This window comes from Natrix helvetica (assembly GCF_964273705.1).
Source record: "Natrix helvetica genome assembly, chromosome: 14".
Classification (NCBI taxonomy): domain Eukaryota; kingdom Metazoa; phylum Chordata; class Lepidosauria; order Squamata; family Natricidae; genus Natrix; species Natrix helvetica.
In genome coordinates this window covers 6,148,364-6,167,527 of record NC_138564.1, presented here as the reverse complement: position 1 = coordinate 6,167,527, position 19,164 = coordinate 6,148,364, and the positions used below count along the sequence as shown (strand labels likewise).

General features: G+C 45.8%; 1 protein-coding gene across 14 annotated transcripts in view; it reads right to left on the bottom strand.

Annotated features, from left to right (window-relative positions):
• Positions 1-19,164, bottom strand: part of EP400 (E1A binding protein p400) — a 97,797-nt gene that overhangs the window by 76,134 nt on the left and 2,499 nt on the right. For 10 of the 14 annotated variants that reach the window (XM_081966805.1, XM_081966811.1, XM_081966813.1 and 7 more), the window contains exons 2-7: positions 17,263-18,593; positions 12,127-12,237; positions 5,836-5,923; positions 4,980-5,087; positions 2,162-2,574; positions 599-898 (exon numbers count right to left, since the gene is read on the bottom strand). In XM_081966805.1, the coding sequence (XP_081822931.1) occupies positions 599-898; positions 2,162-2,574; positions 4,980-5,087; positions 5,836-5,923; positions 12,127-12,237; positions 17,263-18,567 (2,325 nt within the window). In that variant the 5' untranslated portion in view covers positions 18,568-18,593. The remainder of the gene's footprint in view (positions 1-598; positions 899-2,161; positions 2,575-4,979; positions 5,088-5,835; positions 5,924-12,126; positions 12,238-17,262; positions 18,594-19,164) is intronic. The other 4 variants (XM_081966807.1, XM_081966810.1, XM_081966806.1 and 1 more) reach the window with 3 other exon arrangements.

Genomic DNA, 19,164 nt, shown 5'->3' with positions numbered 1-19,164 from the left:
AGGTACTGATTACCATCTTTAAAGCGCTCCATGGCACGGGACCTAGTTACTTGCGGGATCGCATCCTCCCACATACATCCCTGCGGCCAATTCGCTCACACAGGGAGGGACTTCTCCTGGTGCCGTCCACTAGGCAATGCCAACGGGCGACACCAAGGAGTAGAGCCTTCTCTGTGATGGGCCCAACCCTCTGGAATGACCTCCCCCCCGACATTAGAACCACTTCTGACCTCCGCTCCTTCCGGCAAAAACTGAAGACTCACCTGTTCCGATTAGCAGGCCTGGCATAATTACAACTGTCCCTCCTGGCAAATGTATTATTATCTGGTTATCTTAGGGTTTTTTAATCTGTTGTGTCTGTTTTAGGGATTTTAAAAAATTATATTTATTTAGCTTTGTACAGTTCTTTTAATTGCATTTTAACCTCCTCCAAACTGTACATATTTAATTTTTTATTGTATTTTTGTGATATTCTCTATGGACTGTACACCGCCCCGAGTCCCTTCTGGGAGAGGGGGCGGTCTAGAAGCACAAATAAATTGAAATTGAATTGAATTGAATGTTGCTTTGGCATCAGAAGAGACAGAAAAACTCTCACCAACTTCACTTGCTCAGCCAACTTCTCGTGTGTGCTATCCTGACCTGCTGCGGTATTTTGTGTTGTGTTCTGAGTTTTGGGGGTTGCTGTCACGGCCAACCCTGGGGGTTTGGAGGCCACGGGAGACGTTGACTTCGTTGTTCCTGGTGAGGACCTGCTGGCTTGGGTTGAGTGCGTTGTTTGTGGGGCAGGGTTGGAAGCAGAAGTCGGTGGGTTGCTTGAGGTAGGAGGAACCACACTTGCCGAAATGCGCTGGGAGTTTTGGTTAGAGTCGGATGAGGGACGAGACAGAGTTGTGATCTAAAAGAAGACACAAACATTAGGATATAAGATTAGAAAAATGAATAGCTTCAAGGGATAAAATCATATTTTGTTTTAGAGAAAGCAGTCAAAAAGAAAAGAAATACACAAATTCACCATTTAGGACAGCCGTCACCAACTGGTGGTCCGCGAGAAAATTTTGGTGATCTAGAGATAAATTATTTGCATTTTTTATATTGCACTAAATCAGGGGTCCTCAAACTACGGCCCCTGGGATGGATGCGTGCAATGAACGCTTGTGTTGCTGCAGAGAGTCCCTCCCTTCGGGGTCTTTTTTTAGGGGTCACCAATCTTTTGGACCTCAGGGACAACTAAATTGATAATTTTAAATCCCGTGGACCACGAATATGATCTGCCTAATGACTTGGCCAACTCGATGTCACTCACGTCGAGGGTCGCCTCTCCAGCCTCTATTCGCTCCTCCTCTCCTAACCCCTCCTCGCCTGCCCACCCGGGCTCCTTAGGGCCCCAACAGGAGGCAGTTGCTGGAGCTAAGCAGCCACCAGGAGAAAAGAGTTGGCAAAACAGCTCAGTTCAAATTGGATCTGACCGAGAAGGAGGCTCAGCAGAAGCACCTCAGTGAGGACTAGGAGCATAGGCTTTCCAAGCAGAGGGAAGACCTGCGGGAGCGGAAGGCCAGGTAACGGCGCCTGGAGGCTCAGTGGGCTGAGATGTTCAGCCAGTTCCAGGCCATGATGCAGTCCCACTGGAATGAGGCCCTCCGGCTCTTTGCCACCAGCGGCGCTTCCCTCCAGCCTTCGCCCAAAGCCCCCCACCAGGAGGCTGAAGCAGACCCCAAGTCGGAATTTCTGCCCCCCTCCGACCTGCACAAAAAGACCCCAAAGGGGGAGACTCTCTGCAGCAACACAAGCGTTCATTGCACGTATCCGGCCCAGGGAGCGTAGTTTGAGGACCCCTGATTGAGTGCAATATAAACAATGCAAATGATTTTTCTGCAGACCATCAAAATTTTCTCATGGACCACCAGTGGTCCATGGACTAGCAGTTGTTGACCGCTGCTCTTGGAGGACCAGGGTTTGGCCTTCTCTCTGGTATCACATTCCTCCACTGGAGACAATGGATCCCCCCCCCCCTCGCCCTATCTAGGCCCCCGACACCAGTGATGTCAAGCACCACCACCCCCAGTCAAACCCTGATGCAGCCCTCAGTGAAATCAAGTTTGACAGCCCTGCCTTTACTCTTCAGCCCTGACTGAAATGCCAAGTACCTGCATCTGCCTACCTGCTGTGGGGCTGGAGTTTGAGAGGCCACCACCTGGGAGGGGGGTGTCATCTGCCCCGGTCCGTGCGTTGCCGGCTGCCCTTGTGGCTGAGACGGCGCTTGAACCTGGCCGTGGGATGCAGCAGCCGGGGCGGCAGCAGTGACCATCACGTTTTGGGACTGAGCTTTGACGTGAATGGCCGCCTGTTGCACTGGAGGGTCGTTCATCTGAGCCGCCTGGGGCGCCAGCTGCAGCGTTGGAGGGTGGGAGCTGATAGACACGTTGGCGGGCTGCATTCTACCGGGCAGCTGAGGCGGTGGGGTGTGAAGACTGGCTGCGTTCTGCACCGGGGGACCTTTGGAAGGGTCGTACTGTTGCTGGCTCTGCTTCTGACCCATCAGCTTGACGGTTTGAGGGGTGGGAGGCATTCCCCCTGCAAAGCAAGAGGACATAAGAATTAAAGGGGGCAAAGTCTGGGGAGATTCTCAGTCGTCCAGGTCCTGGTGGTCCCAAAGGTGCCTCTTTTTCTTCAAGAGGCAACTGGACTTCCTGGTTTTTTCTTGGAAGACCTTTTGCTTCTCATCCAAGAAGCTTCTTCAGCTCTGAGTGGATGGTGGGGAATGGAAGGATTTATGCTCCTTGCTGGTCATTTGCATCCTTTGAGAGGGTCGTTGAGGCCACTTGGGGGTTTATCTGTGTCCTCAGGGTCACTTGAGTGGTGCCAATGGATGTCCTTGGAACTGGTTTTTTTTTAAAACAAGCTTTTAATGTTTTATTACAAATAACATTTATGCACAAAGTGTTGTCCGAGGTTTTTTTCTTTTACATTCTCTTATCAATCCATCCATCCAACCAACATCTCTCATGTATCCATCTATCCATCCATCCATCCAACATCTATCTCTCATCTATCTATCTATCTATCTATCCATCCATCCATCCATCCATCCATCCATCCATCCATCCAACATCTCTCTCATCTATCATCTATCTATCTATCTATCTATCTATCTATCTATCTATCTATCTATCATCTATCTATCTATCATCTATCTATCATCTATCTATCATCTATCTATCTATCTATCATCTATCTATCTATCTATCTATCTATCTATCTATCTATCTATCTATCTATCATCTATCCATCCATCCATCCATCCATCCATCCATCCATCCATCCATCCATCCAACATCTCTCTCTTATCTATCTATCTATCTATCTATCTATCTATCTATCTATCATCTATCTATCTATCTATCATCTATCTATCTATCTATCTATCTATCTATCTATCTATCTATCTATCTATCATTCATCCATCCAACATCTATCTCTCATCTATCTATCCATCCAACATCTATCTCTCATCTATCTATTTATCCCTCCCTCCTTCTCTCTCTCTCTCCCTCCCCCCTTCCTCTCTCCCTCCCTCCCTCCCTCTCTCTCTCCCCTTGTGCTGTCAGACTCTTAAAACACTACCACAATCACTCCACACACACACACACACGTGGAAACGTATGACTAGTTTTTGTTTTTCTTTCTTTTTTCTTTTCCCCTAATTACTTGCATTGGGATTGTTCTTTATACTATTTGTGTGGTTTGTGTTTGTTGCCATGTGATTGCACCAGTGAGGCTAAAACCAATTTCATTGTATTTATTTTGTACAATGACAATAAAGTCATTACTACTATATGCACAATCCATTTTCCATTTTTTCCAATTTCAGCCCTATGATCCTCTTTCCATATTTTCCATCTTAAACTTATTTTCTTAATACATAATCAGTAGCGCTAATTGCCCCTTCAAAGTTAAACCAGATTATCATTTCCTATTTCATCTGTTGGTCTATTTTTCTTGGATCTCTTGAAAGGACTGTGATGTAGATTGGAGATAGATGGTGATGTTATATCCCTCCTGATGACAAAGATAAATCTCCAGGTGGCCTCAATGACTCTTTTAAAGGATGCAAATGACCAACTGCCTGAAAGGAGTTTTAAATCCTTCCTCACCATCCAGTCAAAGCTGAAGAAGCTTTTTTGATGAGAAGCGAAACCTCTTCTAAGAAAAACCAGAAAGTCCAGTTGCCTCTTGGGGAAAAAAAAGCACCTTTGGGATAAAGGAGCCAAAAAACTATAAGGGTGGCATGCCAGGGCAGAGCGAAGATGTGAAACGTTCGTCTGTTTTACTTACTTGGCCAACTCAAGGAAATAAACCATAAAGATACATAAACTCGGTCAGTTAAATAAACCACCGTTCTTCACCAACCGGCAAATACAAAGTCGCTGAAGTATCCCAGCCAGAGACACAATGACACAACTTGAGCGTGTTGCCGGGTGAGGAAGAGCGGGCGTAGGGACTCGACCCGCAGAAAGCAAACCTCGCGACAAAGTGAAGGGCTACATGAAACGCCCCACGGCTTAAGAAGGGTCGACGGGCAGCTGCAAAACGAAAACCGAACACGAAGAAGAAAAGGAGGTACGAAGGTCCGTTGAAAAGAAAAAAAGGGGAGCGAAAATAAATAATAACTACCGGGGTTCCAGAACTAATTATTTTGGTCTCAACGTGCATGAGTGGTAGTTTATTTTTATTTTTTTTTCCTTTCCATGCCCGCATGCATCGCTCGAGCTCGTATTTCCCGGCTCTTTTTGACACGAACAAGCCACTTCACGCCAAACATTAATTTGCAAGGGGGTGAGGGTGGGGGTCGCAGAACCAGAGAGCTCAATAACAATTTTTAAAAAATAAAAATAAAAACTCTTAGCGGGCTTCTGCTTCCCTCGCCCCCCAGCCCCTTTGCTAAATTAATCTGCGGCTGGCGTGTGGCAACACAGTACCTTGTGCAGTTGGCATGAGCTGTTGAAGAGGGACTCCTGAAGCCACGCCCGGATGCTGAAAAACCATCCCATGACGGCCCACTTCAATTCGGGGTCTCTTAGACGAATCTGGTGATATTCAAATTCCATTTATAAGTGCACAAGGGGGAAGAGGAGGAGGGGAGTGTCAGGTTAGACGATTGGCAACGGCGCTCCCTGGGAGCTCTAAAGGTTGATGTTATGAGCCGCCGCCGCCACGCAGTGGTTAGAGGGCAGTACTGCAGGCTACTTCTGCTGACTGCCGGCTGCCTGCAATTTGGCAGTTCGAATCTCACCAGGCTCAAAGTTGTCTCTGCCTTCCATCCTTCCGAGGTGGGTAAAAGGAGGGACCCCGATTGTTGGGGGGGGCAAGAGGCTGACTCTGTAAACCGCTTAGAGAGGGCTGTAAAGCACTATAAAGAGGTATATAAGTCTGAGTTCTATTGCTACTGATACCTACAAGCCTACCAGGTGAGGGTTTTGGCCCTTAAAAGAGAGTTTAGAAATATTTTGATGTTGCTGGGTTTTTCGTTCTTTCTTAAAAAAATAAATGCTACGAAAGGGCGGCGCGGTCGAAGAATGTCGTTTCTCAAATATGGCTGCTGGCGGAGAACCTGACATCCCGGGACTTTCCATCCCAAGAGACTGGCCAAATGGGTTGGCGCCGTGATGAAGTGGAGAGGAGAGCGGTTTTAAGGAAGGGCAAATCGGAACCATCTTTGGGTTGAGAGCCCTAAAGGGACCATAAACGTTCTGGAGGAAGAGGAGGAGGAGGAGGAGGAGGAGGAAGAGGAGGAGGAAGAGAAGGAGGTGAAGGAGGTGGAGGAGGAGGCCATACCTGCTGATGTAAGAGCTTGCTGTCTCTTAAACGCTTCGATTTCTATGGCATTGACAGTTCCCGTTACTGGAGCCCCTGCATGCGCCTGCTATCAGTAAAACAAAACAGGAGAAGTCAACAGTCTGTGAGCGGAAGACAGGTTTATTTTTAAGACTCTTTTTTTTAAGGGCATGGCACCCTTGTTTTTAAAGAGCTCAAAGCAGGGGTCCCCAACCCCAGGTACATGGACTGGAGTGCGAGATGTCAGAAACCGGGCCGCACAGAGGCCAAGGACCCTTCCGCGGGATGCAGGCAGCAAGCAAACCCAGTCCGTTTGAAAACCTCTCTTCACAGAACCGCTCCATGGTGTCCAAAAGGTTGGGGATCCACTGGTGTGCACTGAAAGAACTTGAGCTTATTTTTGATTTCCAAAAGGTTTGCCTTTGTATCCGTTTGGTAACCTTCCTTTCAATCGCAAATATAAAAGCTGCCAAAAGCAGAGCGATGGGCCAGTTGCTATGGGTCTCTCTTTCCTACTAACACAACATGAAAAGAGCTTCCTCCCTCGCAACTCAAAATCTCTCACCTTCCTAGCATGAGGGTCTGATCGACTGATCCTGTATTTTGCATTACAAACAGATCTATCCAGAGCTCAAGGCTTGCAGGAATCCACGTGTGACTTTCTCCAAAATGCAACACCTTGTTTTCTCGCCTCTAATAATTGTGCAATGGACATCCACTTCTGTCTATATAGTCAACGTTAAGCAACCTGCCATTACAGTGTCTACTGAAAATAATTTAACGCACTCCAGTCCCCAATGCAAGTTCCTGTCTTATTAATGTTTCTCTTATTAGTCACTGACATTCGGTCTCCTAGATCTACAGCTAGCAATCCCATATTCTTGTCACTGGTTTGGCAATGAACACCGGCATTTTTATAACCTAGTTACTTGCGGGATCGCATCCTCCCACATACATCCCTGCGGCCAATACGCTCACACAGGGAGGGACTTCTCCTGGTGCCATCCACTGGACAATGCCGGCGGGCGACACCGAGGGGTAGGGCCTTCTCTGTGATGGGCCCAACCCTCTGGAATGACCTCCCCCCCGACATTAGAACCACTTCTGACCTCCGCTCCTTCCGGCAAAAACTGAAGACTCACCTGTTCCGATTAGCAGGCCTGGCATAATTCAACTGTCCCTCCTGGCAAACGTACTATATCTGGTTATTTTAGGGGTTTTTTAATTTACTGTATTTGTTTTTAGGGGTTTGAATTTATTTTATATCTGCTTTGTACAGTTCTTTTAACGGCATTTTAACCTCCTCCATGTCAACTGTCAACTGTACATATTTAATTTTATTGTATCTTGTTATATTTTGTATGAACTGTACACCGCCCCGAGTCCCTTTCGGGAGAGGGGGCGGTCTAGAAGCATTAAATTAAAATTAAATTAAAATAAGGTGTGTGGGAATACATACAGTACTAGAGGAGAGGGAAGCGTCCATGAAATGAGATTAAACGTTCATCCTCATTTTTTCTCCCCCGACAAGCAGTAAAAAGATACTACTGAATACTTTGCAAGATGCTAAGGCAGCAGTTTTCCCCATTCTGGTACACAAGAGGTGTTTTGCCATTAAGCATAGAGCATCTGTTTATCCATCTAGGTCAGTGTTTCTCAAACTTGGCGACTTTAAGTCCTGTGGACTTCAACTCCCAGAATCCCCCAGCCAGCATAGCTGGCTGGGGAATTCTGGGAGTTGAAGTCCACAGGACTTAAAGTCGCCAAGTTTGAGAAACACTGATCTAGGTAATCACCGTGAAGTCTCTTACTCTACAAACTACTTTGACTAATTATCCTTTAAAGATGTATTTATAGTAAATAGAATGTTTACTAATATAGTCTTTTATATCTGTATTCATTTTTTTAAATCTACTGTTCTGCATGTATATGTACCGTATTTTTTGGAGCATAAGACCTTTTTTGCTCAAAAAAGAGGCTGAAAATCTGGGTGTGTCTTATACATCAAATACAGCAATATATTTTGCGTCTCGAAGCCCCGCCCCCTCACCAAAATGGCCGTGCATACAGTTTAGGAGGCCTTCAGAGTGCTCCTGGGGGCTGGGGAGGGGAGAAATGAGCAAAAAATGGGGCGTTTCCCCCCCCCAGCAGCACTCTATAAGCCTCCGTAAGGCTATGCATGCAGTTCTTTTGACAAAAAATGGGCCCGTTTTCACGACAAATGGGCCGTTTTGGGGAGGTTTGCAGAATGCAAAAACTTTTTTTTCCCCCCTTTCGGAAAGCTCTTTAGTTAGAGTGATTGATGAGAATTACATTGATCAAGTGCTGTGCCAGCAGAAACAAGTCTCAGGTGCTGCAGGTTGTCAGCGATTTCCTTCTCCAGCACATGGATAAATACACCTGGAAACATCTACCTACCTACTCTCTCTCTCCCCCCCCCTTACTGTATTTCTCTCTCTCTATCTATCTATCTATCTACCTACCTACTCTCCCTACTCTCTGTACTACCTACTGTATTTCTCTATCTATCTATCTATCTATCTATCTATCTATCTATCTATCATCTATCTATCATCTATCTATCTATCATCTATCTATCTATCTATCTATCTATCTATCTATCTATCTATCTATCTATCTATCTATCATCTATCTATCTATCTATCTATCTATCTATCTATCTATCTATCTATCTATCTATCTACTCTCCCTCTCTCCCTACCTACCTACTGCATTTCTCTCTCTCCCTCTCTCTACCTACCTACTTTTTTAAAAAATTTGCCTCTTCAAAACCTTGGTGTGTCTTATACTCCGGTGCGTCTTATACACTGAAAAATACGGTGTATATAAATATATATGTATAAGATAAAGGTGAAGGTTACCCTCGCACATATGTGCCAGTCGTTCCCGACTCTAGGGGGCGGTGCTCATCTCCGTTTCAAAGCCAAAGAGCCAGCGCTGTCCGAAGACATCTCTGTGGTCATGTGGCCGGCATGACTAAACCCTTCCCACCAAAGGTGGTTCCTATTTTTTTACTTGCATTTTTTACATGCTTTTGAACTGCTAGGTTGTCAGATGCTGGGACAAGTAACGGGAGCTCACTCTGTTATGTGGCCCTAGGGATTCAAACTGCCCAACTGTTGACCTTTCTGATCGACAAGCTCAGCGTCTTAGCCACGGAGCCACCACATCCCTATATATGTATATATGTATATATGCATGTGTGTTTGTGTGTGTGGTGTGTGTATGTATATCATGTATGTATGTGTGTATGTATGTATATGTATGTATGCATTATATGTATGTATGTGTATATGTGTGTGTGTGTATAAATATATCTATGTATATGTATGTACGTACGTAGTACACATGTACACACACACACACACACACAATATTAACCAAAGGATTGGACTGTTGATCTCCAGAATTCCTACCAAGCCTATTTCAGATACATTGAAAACCAATATAAATTTTCATAAATAAACAAACAAACTAATAATCAAATGAATAAATAGGAAAGCATATCTCATCTCTCTTTTCACTGTCTGAAGGTTTCTGCACTAATCAGAGCTCTCTTGTTTCTGAATTGTAGAAGCAATGGCCTACTACAGAACAGAGAAAGGCAATATCACCTGACATTTCTACCATTCCTAGCTACTGATCAATAATCTGCTGGTTATTACTTATTGATCTGAAACATTTATACAGCTGCCCCTCTGATAACAAACTCTGAGTGGCTCCCAGTCAGAAATGAAAATTAACATACAGAAGGTAAGTAAGGTACAAAAAATAAAAATAAAAGTAAGTAAAACTGTTAAAAAGCTAACGGGTAAAAACCAAAAAACTGGTGCCAAGTCATGGTAACACTTTTCAAAAGGTCTAGGTGCCTCGTGTGACATTTAATTTTTTTAAAAAATAAGATTGAAGATATAGGCATCTAGTTATATAAAATATTAACTATTTGAGAGGATCCCAGAGGTCCTATAGCCGTGATGGCAAACCTATGGCATGCAGTGCCAGAGGTGGCACGCAGAGCCCTCTCTGTGGCCATGGACGGTGGCACCAGCTGCTCTTCTGATTTCCAGCATGCATATGGGCCGGCCAGCTGGTCTTTGCGGGCACTGAAGTGCCAGAAAATGGCCCCAAAAACGCCCCCAAAGCAGGCTCTTTATCGGGCAATTTTCAGGCCATTTGTGGACCAAGAAATGGCCTGAAAACAGCCCCAAAACAGGCTGTTTTGTGGACCATTTTCAGGCTGTTTTCAGACTGTTTATCAGCCATTTTTGGCCCAATAAATGGCCTGGAAACAGCCCAAAAAACAGGCCGTTTTGTGGGCGATTTTCAGGCTGTTTTTCGGGCTGTTTTCAGACTGTTTTTCTGCCATTTTTGGCCCGAAATATGGCCTGGTTTTTTGGCCATTTTTTCAGGCAGTTTTCCGGCTCCTGCGCCCACGAAGACCAGCTGACCGCGGTTGTTAAGTGAACCTGGCTTCCCCATTGGCTCTGCCGGTCGGAAGGTCGCCAAAGGGATTGCCTGACCTCGGGGGACACGCCAACGGTCATAAATACGAAGCGGTGGCCCAACGCCTGAATTGTGATCACATGGTTCTGGGGGAACGCTGCGATGGTCGTTAAGTGTGGAAAAACGATCCTCGGTCACTTTTTGTTTCGCCCGTGCCGTTGGAACTTTGAATGGTTGCTAAACGAACAGTCGTTAGCTCGAGGACTACCTGAACACTGGAAGTCTTTAAGATGTTGGATAGCCATTTGTCTGAAACAGTATAGGGTTTCCTGCCTAGGCAGGGGGTTGGACTAGAAGACCTCCAAGGTCCCTTCCAACTCTACTATTGTATTGTATTGTATTATTGAATCTCTCTGGCCTCAGAGCAAAGACAGTTTGAGAGCTTCTAAAATTCTAAAAGATTTGCCTAAAATCTAAACACCAAAGCTATCCACCTCCGGTTGCAGGAAGAACAAACGCCCAAGTCCGTAATGGCAAACCTGTGGCACGCAGGCCAGAGATCGCATGCAGAGCCGTCTCTGTGGGCATGTGCGCTATCTGGTCTCCAGCACATACATGCACATCGACCAGCTGGTCTTCACGTGGGCTGGAGTGCTGGAAAACCGCCTGAAAACCGCCCAAAAAACAGGCAGGTTTTTTGGGCCATTTTCAGGCCGGTTTTCCTGAAATGGCCCTGAAAATAACCCCAAAATGGCCTAAAAACAGCGAAAACCAGCCAAAAAAACCAGACATGCACGCGCCGGCCTTGGGTTTCTGGCACATGCACATCCATGCACCCACGTTCTGGTTTGGGCACTCAGTGCCCTAAGAGGTTCGCCATCACTGGCCTAAGTCCTAGGTTTGAAAAGTCTCCTTTTTGTAACACTCAACCACGGTTTGTCATTAGTACCGGATCAAGGTATTACTGATTCACATGCCACAAACCCCACATGCTTGCTTCATAGCACTGGCAATTAAACCTGCAATGCATACATTTCTCAATAAATTAGCATGCCGCTGGACTCTATAAAGCAGGGGTCACCAACCTTTCGGACCTCCGGGAACACACTAAATTCGTAATAATTTAAAATCCCACTAATTCGAATTTTTTAAAATAGATAAATAGCATTTGGCGCACTATAAAAACATGCAAATAATTTTTCTGTGGACCACCAAACGTTTCTCACGGACCACCGGCAGTCCGCCAGTTGGTGACCGCTGCTATAAAGCGTGCTAACTCCATCTGAACCAGAAAGAAGGGAAGGCACGGTTGCAAACTTGTCATTTTCGTAGGTTAGCTTTTGGCGACCACCGCCGAAACCTCCCAAAAAGATTTTTTTAGAAAGATTCCACAGAGAGAGAGAGAGAGAGAGAGAGAGAGAGAGAGAGAGAGAGAGAGAGAGAGAGAGAGACCCACAGTTACCAGGTAGAACATACAAAGGGACCACAGGACAAGCACACCAAAGTGGAGCACGTTAAAAGCTGAAAGTTAATGAAATCAGCCAGCAACTTTGAGACAAGATAAATAAAATAAAATAAATAAAATCATTCTTGGTATTCCCCACTCATGCATTTGAAAAGTTCAAATGTTTTTTACTGCTCGTTTTTCTAAAATGAGAAGGGATGGGCTGTTGGGAGGAAGGAAGGATGGGGGGAAAAAACAGACTTCACTTTTGGGTTACCAATTCTGACTGAGCCAAAATAATCATCGTTATTATTATTATCATCATCATCATCATCATCATCTGGGATGAAACTGAAGAGTTTTTAAATCCATTGAAAAAGTACCTGAAAGGGTTGCTGCTGAGTTGAAAAAGCAGCAGAAACATTTGGAGGAAGCTGGGTTGCTATAGCAACAGGAGTACCAGTCTGCCCATCCTTTCCTGTCACAACCTTTACCTGAGAGAAGATATTTTGGGAAGGAAGGAGGGAACAAAAAGGGAAATCATTTTTTTTCTTTCATTCTCTCTCTCTCTTTTTTTTTAATTCCAAAAAAGGAAAAAATATGATCAAAGCCATCCCGCTTTGCATTCTAGCAATGGGGTTGAGACAAAACTCCATTTAACTCTTGATTATTTTTGTTTAAAAGAGTCTCTTTTTTTTTTGTTTTGCAAAGGAAGGCAAAGTTTTCTTGTGGGGTTTGGGTTTTTTGTTTGGTTCTCTATCAAAACAGTGAGTAGCAGCTATCAAAAGTAGCAGCAATTTTTTTTTTCTCCCTCTGGCCATGCAAAAAGTTCTAAATTGAAATTGCATGTAGACATTAGCGTGGGTTAAAGTCTTGAGACCTTGGCTTTCTAACAAACAACAACATTAGCGTGACAGACAGTTGACACTCAGAAAAAGCCCCCAGACATTTATTAAGCAATGAGTGTACACCTCCCGTTCCCCACCACCTGTCACCATTCCCACAACCTAGGCGAGCGATGAGGTGCGTTGCTTTAGCTTAGCAGAAGATGGTGAAGAAGAGAAGGACATTACAATATGCAGAGTGAAGGAAGAGACACTGGAATACCTTAGGTGTCAACGTGCCACACACTTATCCTTGGATGACCAGACAAGTTGGGTGCTTCGTGGATTTTGTGAAAGCTTTTCTGAAACCCTGTTGGGGTCCTTGGCGCTCTCTGAGCTCGGCGGCTAGCTTGGAGATGTCTCGCGACCCGACTAGGTAACATCATCAGTGCGACAAAGGGAGCGGGGTTTCGCTCTCTTTTGTACACGGCTAGTCTTCTACTTACGACGACACAACGGAGCCCAGCATTTCTGTTGTTAAGGGGGACAGTTGTTAAAGTGAGCTTTGCCCCATTTTACGACCTTCCTTGCCACCATCGTTAAGGGAATCGCCGCAGTGGGCAAGTTCGTAAGGCGGCTGTTAAGTGAATACGGCTTGCCCATCGACTTGGCTTGCCGGAAGGTTGCAAAGGGGGGGAATCGCATTGCCAAGTGCCTGAATTCTGATGGCGTGATCAATAGGTCACTTTTTTCAGTGCCATTTGAACAGTCACTAAATGAAGTGTCGTAAATTGAGGATTATCTGTATACTAGTGGCTTGCTCTGTCAGTGTTGGTGAGAGGGGGGGGGTTCCTTGATAAGACTGTTGTTTATGGTTTGATTCTTTGTCTACGTTGATGGTTCCTTGATTGGGTCAATTGCTGTCTTGGATGGAGCCTTTCATTTCTAGCCCTTGATAAAATGCCCCTGGTGTCCAGTCTACCTCTGAGGGGCAGGTTAAGGGTCCGTGGTGACCCCAGGGCTTGCTTTGAGCCAGCTCCTTCCCTACAAGGAAGCCCTTCTGGTCTTGGTTCTCTAAATTTTAAAGTAAGGGTGTCCAAACCTTGGCCCCTTTTAAGACCTGTGGACTTCCACTCCCAGAATTCCCCAGCAAGGTGGAATTCTGGGAGTTGAAGTCCACAAGTCTTAAAGGGGCGTCCCTGTTTTAGAGGATCTTTTCTTTGGGGGCTCCCCTTGGGGTAATGATGGCTAACCTTTTTCCCATCGTGCATGTGGTGACCCCACACCCACCCACTGCTTTTGGCGTGCAATGGACTTGTTTTTTGCTCTCCCCAGGCTCCAGAGACTTTCTAGGAGCTTGGGGTGGGCGAAAACAGCCTCCCCTGCCCCCCCCCCAGCGCAAAAACCGTCCCTATGGGCAAACCGAAAGTTTAGTAACGGATCTTCAGTTTGGCCATAGGGCCGTTTTTCGCCCTCCGGAGCCTTCAGGCGGCTTCCCTGAAAACTCCGGAGTGCGAAAAATGCCCGAAAATGAAGGCTGAAGTCATCTGGCCAGGGCGCTGGAGCTGACAGGGCAACGCCTCACATGCCCTAACAAATGGCTCCGCGTGCCACCTCCCCCCCCCCTTTCCAATCCTTCACGACTTGCTCAGGCTGCCCCGTACCCAAAATCACCAGCCAGTTTAAGTATCCATAATAGCGCGTGTGTGTGTATGAGCGAACACATTCAGATGTGATGCCCATCTCAGTGTTAAGTGGTTTAACCATGGATTTACCTATCCAGATGGCACATAGAGCTTGGTTGTTGGTAAACAACAGCCAAACCAAGAAGCCACCAAGGACATTCCCACCAACACTGACAGCGCAAGCGACTAGTATATAAAAAGAGAATGAACGCTCCACTCTGCAAACCCCATTTCTTTCTAGCGCTGATGATGTTACCTACTTGGGTAATGAGACGTCTGCAAGAAAACAACCAAGCTCAGAGAGCTCCGAGGACACCACAGTCAAACCTTGAACTACAAATATTCCCTTCTATCTTTCCTAAATTCACTTAGACCAATTTTCGACTCCCCCTTACGGACACTACAAACAGATTTCCCAAAATGAGCATAAACGTGTAAGAAACATTTAGCTGGATATCTCAGTGAGGAGCCAAGAGACCAAACACATTTGCTCAGTCCGACTAAACAACAACTACATCAAGTAAAGATTACTTGCAGATTTAAAAAGGGGAAGCAAACGCCTCTGTGTCACAAGAAAATCCAACAACTGCATAAATTTAATGGACCATTAAAAAAGATGCCTTGGAGGAGACAGTTAAAAGCCCACCTTTTAAATTGTCACAATGAACTGAAAACTGTCTTGTTTTGTCCAGAAAAGCGATGAGATTTTTATTTTTTTACATTTTTTGCTGCGCCTCACCTTTTTCAGGGGAACAGATTTTTAAAAGGACTTTCTCAATAATACCTGCTTTTAAAACGTGGAGCCTCTGCCTAAATCTTAAAAGTTTAAAATCAAACAAAGGCGCATTATATCGATGTGGTAGCTTCTCCTGACTTTATGGGGATTAATCCAGCAGTACAAAATAATTAATTTCCTGTGTGATGGATATGCCTTCTGAATATTTATTATGCCTAACGAACAATCCATCTAAATTTGAAATGCCTGCTCTCCATTCAATATCCCTAGTTCTTTTAGGAATACAGCCATTATCATGCTGATGAAGCAAACATTCTATTAATTTACTAACGCTGCAATTATACTCACTGCTTTTTATTAAAGCCAAATCGGCCATTATTTAAACCTCTCTGAGGGAATGGTACCTGAGAGTCCAAATCCATATATTCTATATTTTTTAATAAAGTTAAACAGCAATTGAGTCAATTTACGAAGCTTAAAAAAAAAAACTCAGAAAGCAACTTTCTGTTAAACAGAAGACACTCCAAACTGGAATTGTAGGACATCAACTATTAACAAAATTCCAATCAAAGATTTCATTTCCTCTCTCAATAAAGCTGTGGGATTGCATAAAGATTAACTCACGGTTCGGAATAAAAGATTGGCAAAGTTTATGCAGTTTTACAAATAAATAAGAGAAGATAAACAAACACCAGTTTATAAAATATGGACAACATGTTTTAAACTTTAGGTTGCAATTCTCCATTGTAACTACTTTTGATTGCAATTCTGTATACAATAACCTAACAACAAGTCTCCCTAAATTCCAAAAGGCTATGGAAAGAATTACATTTGAACCTTTTTTATTTTCAGAAAAAGAAAGCTGGAAATTGGACATTTTCAGGAAGACGATGAAACAAAATACTGGATTGGGGGAAACCAATTTGCAACTTTTAAAACACATAACGAAGGGACATGAATCAGGATCCAAAAATCACATCGAGGTTCCGTCAAGTGATATTTAATATATATTTTTGTCAGCAAAAGTTTGGGGGGGAGGGAGCCACAGAACTGGACCAAATTCCTGCACCTTTTTCTCTATACTTGAGAGTGCAAGTATAAATAAACAGCCCATCACAACTGATCCCTTATTAAAACGGTCTTTTCCGATAAGACTTGTTGAGTGATATCTAGAAGAAAATCTCAGATCGCAAAGTGAGGTGGACAAAGTGAAGCAAAACCCAAGACGTAAAACGATTTCAAGCTCAATTCTAACTGCTGCAAAGGACGATTTCGTCAATCTCGCTTGCAGTTCTGCGATTTCTCTGAAGAAAAGAGCACCACTCAGAAAGAAACTTTTCCATTTCCTTGGTGTTTCCACTTCCCCATTTTACAACGACCCTTCAAGGATGAATGGAGAGAGACACTTCTATCCATTTACCCCAATCCGAAACGAACACCTCGCATCCCTTATTTGTCAGGTAAAGGTAAAGGTTCCCCCTGTCTGAACACGTCTCCGTGGTCATGTGGCCGGCACGACTCAACACCCAAGGCTCACGGAACGCTGTTATCTTCCCACCAAAGGTGGCCCCTGTTTTTCTACTTGCATTTTTTACGTGCTCTCGAACGGCTAGGTTGGCAGAAGCTGGGACAAGTCACGGGAGCTCACTCCGTTATGCGGCGCTCGGGATTTGAACCGCCAAACTGCCAACCTTCCTGATTGACCAGCTCAGTGTCTTAGCCACTGAGCCACCGCGTCCCTTGTCTATGCATTTACCCCAATATATATATATATATATATACACCAGTGGTTCCCAATCTTTTTTTGGCCATGCCTCACCTGAGCATCTTTAAAATCCTGATCCTCCTCCGTGACATGAAATTCTTACTTTACTCAAAAAGTGAACTCTACTCACAAGAAGGAAGCCTAAAAGGCCATTAACTTGGTTTAAAGAAGGCTCAAATATTAAAAAATCTAATTGCCCCCCTGTGAGGCCTGGGCCCCAGTTTGGGGATCACTGGTATATACATTGACGTTTTATACATTTACCCCAATCCAAAAAGAACACCTCGCATCCCTTATTTGTGTCAACACGCATGTTAACGCAGGCCATTCAGAGCTCCCGTTGCAGACTTGATGCACTCCCTGCTGGACCAGCCACGCAATCTACACCTCCCCAAAACGCTTTCTCCATCACAAAATTCTAATCCAACTTCGTTTTAGGGCGGCAGAGCCTTGGAAACACGAGCTTAACGGGTTTTTTTGAACCCAGGTGGGCAAAGAGGAGCTCCTACCTCGTCGTTGATGACCTCCGACTGCTCTTCCTCCTCCTCCTCCTCCAGATCCAGGTCGTTCTGCCGAAGGTAGGCCTGAAGCGGCAGGCAATGCTTCTTCTTAAAGGCCAAGAAGTCCATCATGTTCCCTTGCAGGTGCTGCAGGAAAAACAACTCGACCAGGTACTCTTTGAAAGCCTCTTTCAGGGCCTCCATCTGCTTGAAGCGGTGCTCCAGGCACTGCTTCCTCATCTGAGCCGCTTCCGGAGTGGCCGGAGGGATTTCCTCGACTTTCTTGGGTCTTTTCACCACGGTGCAGACCGAGGGCGCCAGCGAGTGGCCGGCGAGCCCTTGAGGGATGCTGGCCCGGGAAGGGCTGGTGGGAGGCGGTGGGGAGGTGATGCCGAAAGCGGGGCCTCCCACCCCGGCGATTAATCCGGCGGAAGTCCTGTCGAAGCCCAAAGGTCTGTTGGGAGGCTGCCCTTGCTGCTGCTGCTGCTGCATCCCTTGGATAATGTTGCTGATCTGCGGCGGCAGGTTGCTGGTGGTAATGTGACCAGGGTTAGGTAAACCTTGGATATTTCCTCCGCTAGCCACGGGGCTCTGAGGTCCGAGATGGTGGATGGTCCCTCCGGTTTGAGAATGAGGCTGGGACAGCCGGCGCTCTCGGACCGTCGACGAGGTGCCAGAAGACGTGAGCTGGACCTGAGCCGTGGCGCTTTGAGCGATCTGGGCGAGGCCCGAGCCTTCCTGGTACACGAAGTGCCCGCCGTTGGAAGGGCTCAGGCTGATCTGCCTGACCAACACACTGGTGTCCACGAAGCCTCGCGTCGGGCTCTGGCTGCACATGCCCAAGCCAGGACCCGGGGTGCCCGCTCGGACACTTGAAATGGTCTGAACGGACACCGGGCTGGGCTGGGTGGGGCTCTGTGACTGAACCTGAGGGGGCAACGGAGAAGTGACCTGGATGTAGGAGGGGGAGCCATGCTCGAACCGTCTTTGTTGAGGGCTGAACTGAAAGCTGGGGGAAGTCGGGCTCGGGATGGGCAACGGGGTCAGGGTGATCTGCTGGTTGGCGGTAGAAACGGGCCCCACGTTCTGCAAGGTGATGTTGACGTTCTGCCCCGCCACCGGGCTTCGGCTCATGATAAACTGCTGGATTTGGTAGCCGGGAGACTGAGGGGCAGAAGGGCTGGCCGAAGGAGCGAAAGAAGGAGCCGGGGACCGTGGCAAGTTGGCCTGCTGGTCTTCACTCTCACTGCCGGTGAAGGATCGAGATCTCTGGAGCTGGCGCTGTGCATTCTGTGAACCGGTCCCATGGTGCATTATCGCGCTGACAGCGGTCTCGAATTCTAAAAGAAGACGGGAGGCAAAAAGTTCCATTAGGAGGGAAACTGACACCAAATTACTTGTTAGGGCAATTGACCATCGCTTCCTACAATTCCACAGATAGAAAGTCCCTACGGAGAGTATTGAGGACAGCAGAGAAGATTATAGGAAGCTCACTTCCCTTTATTCAGGATACTGCTTATAAGCACTATGTGCTTAGAGCTCGATGCATTGTAAAGAGACCGCACAAACCCACTTTAAGGTCTGTTTCTGTTGCTCCTCTCGGGGAGGGGAGGGGGTTTCAAAGTATTTCCAGCAGGACTTCCAGATTCTGGAACCGCTTTGTTCCCTATGCCATCCGTCCAGTAATCTCACAAGATTCTTTTTTTTCACCGTGTGTGTGTGTGTGTGTACATTCAAACTAAACCGTGATGTTTCTCTGTGTCATATGTGTGTGTGTATGCGGGTATATGCATAAAGGTTATCCTTTGAGAGCTGAACATAATGAAATTTTATTTTAATATATGCTGATTAGTGTACATTTAAAGTGACAATAAAGTTCTGTTCTAGTCTATTCTATTCTCAAAGAGATTA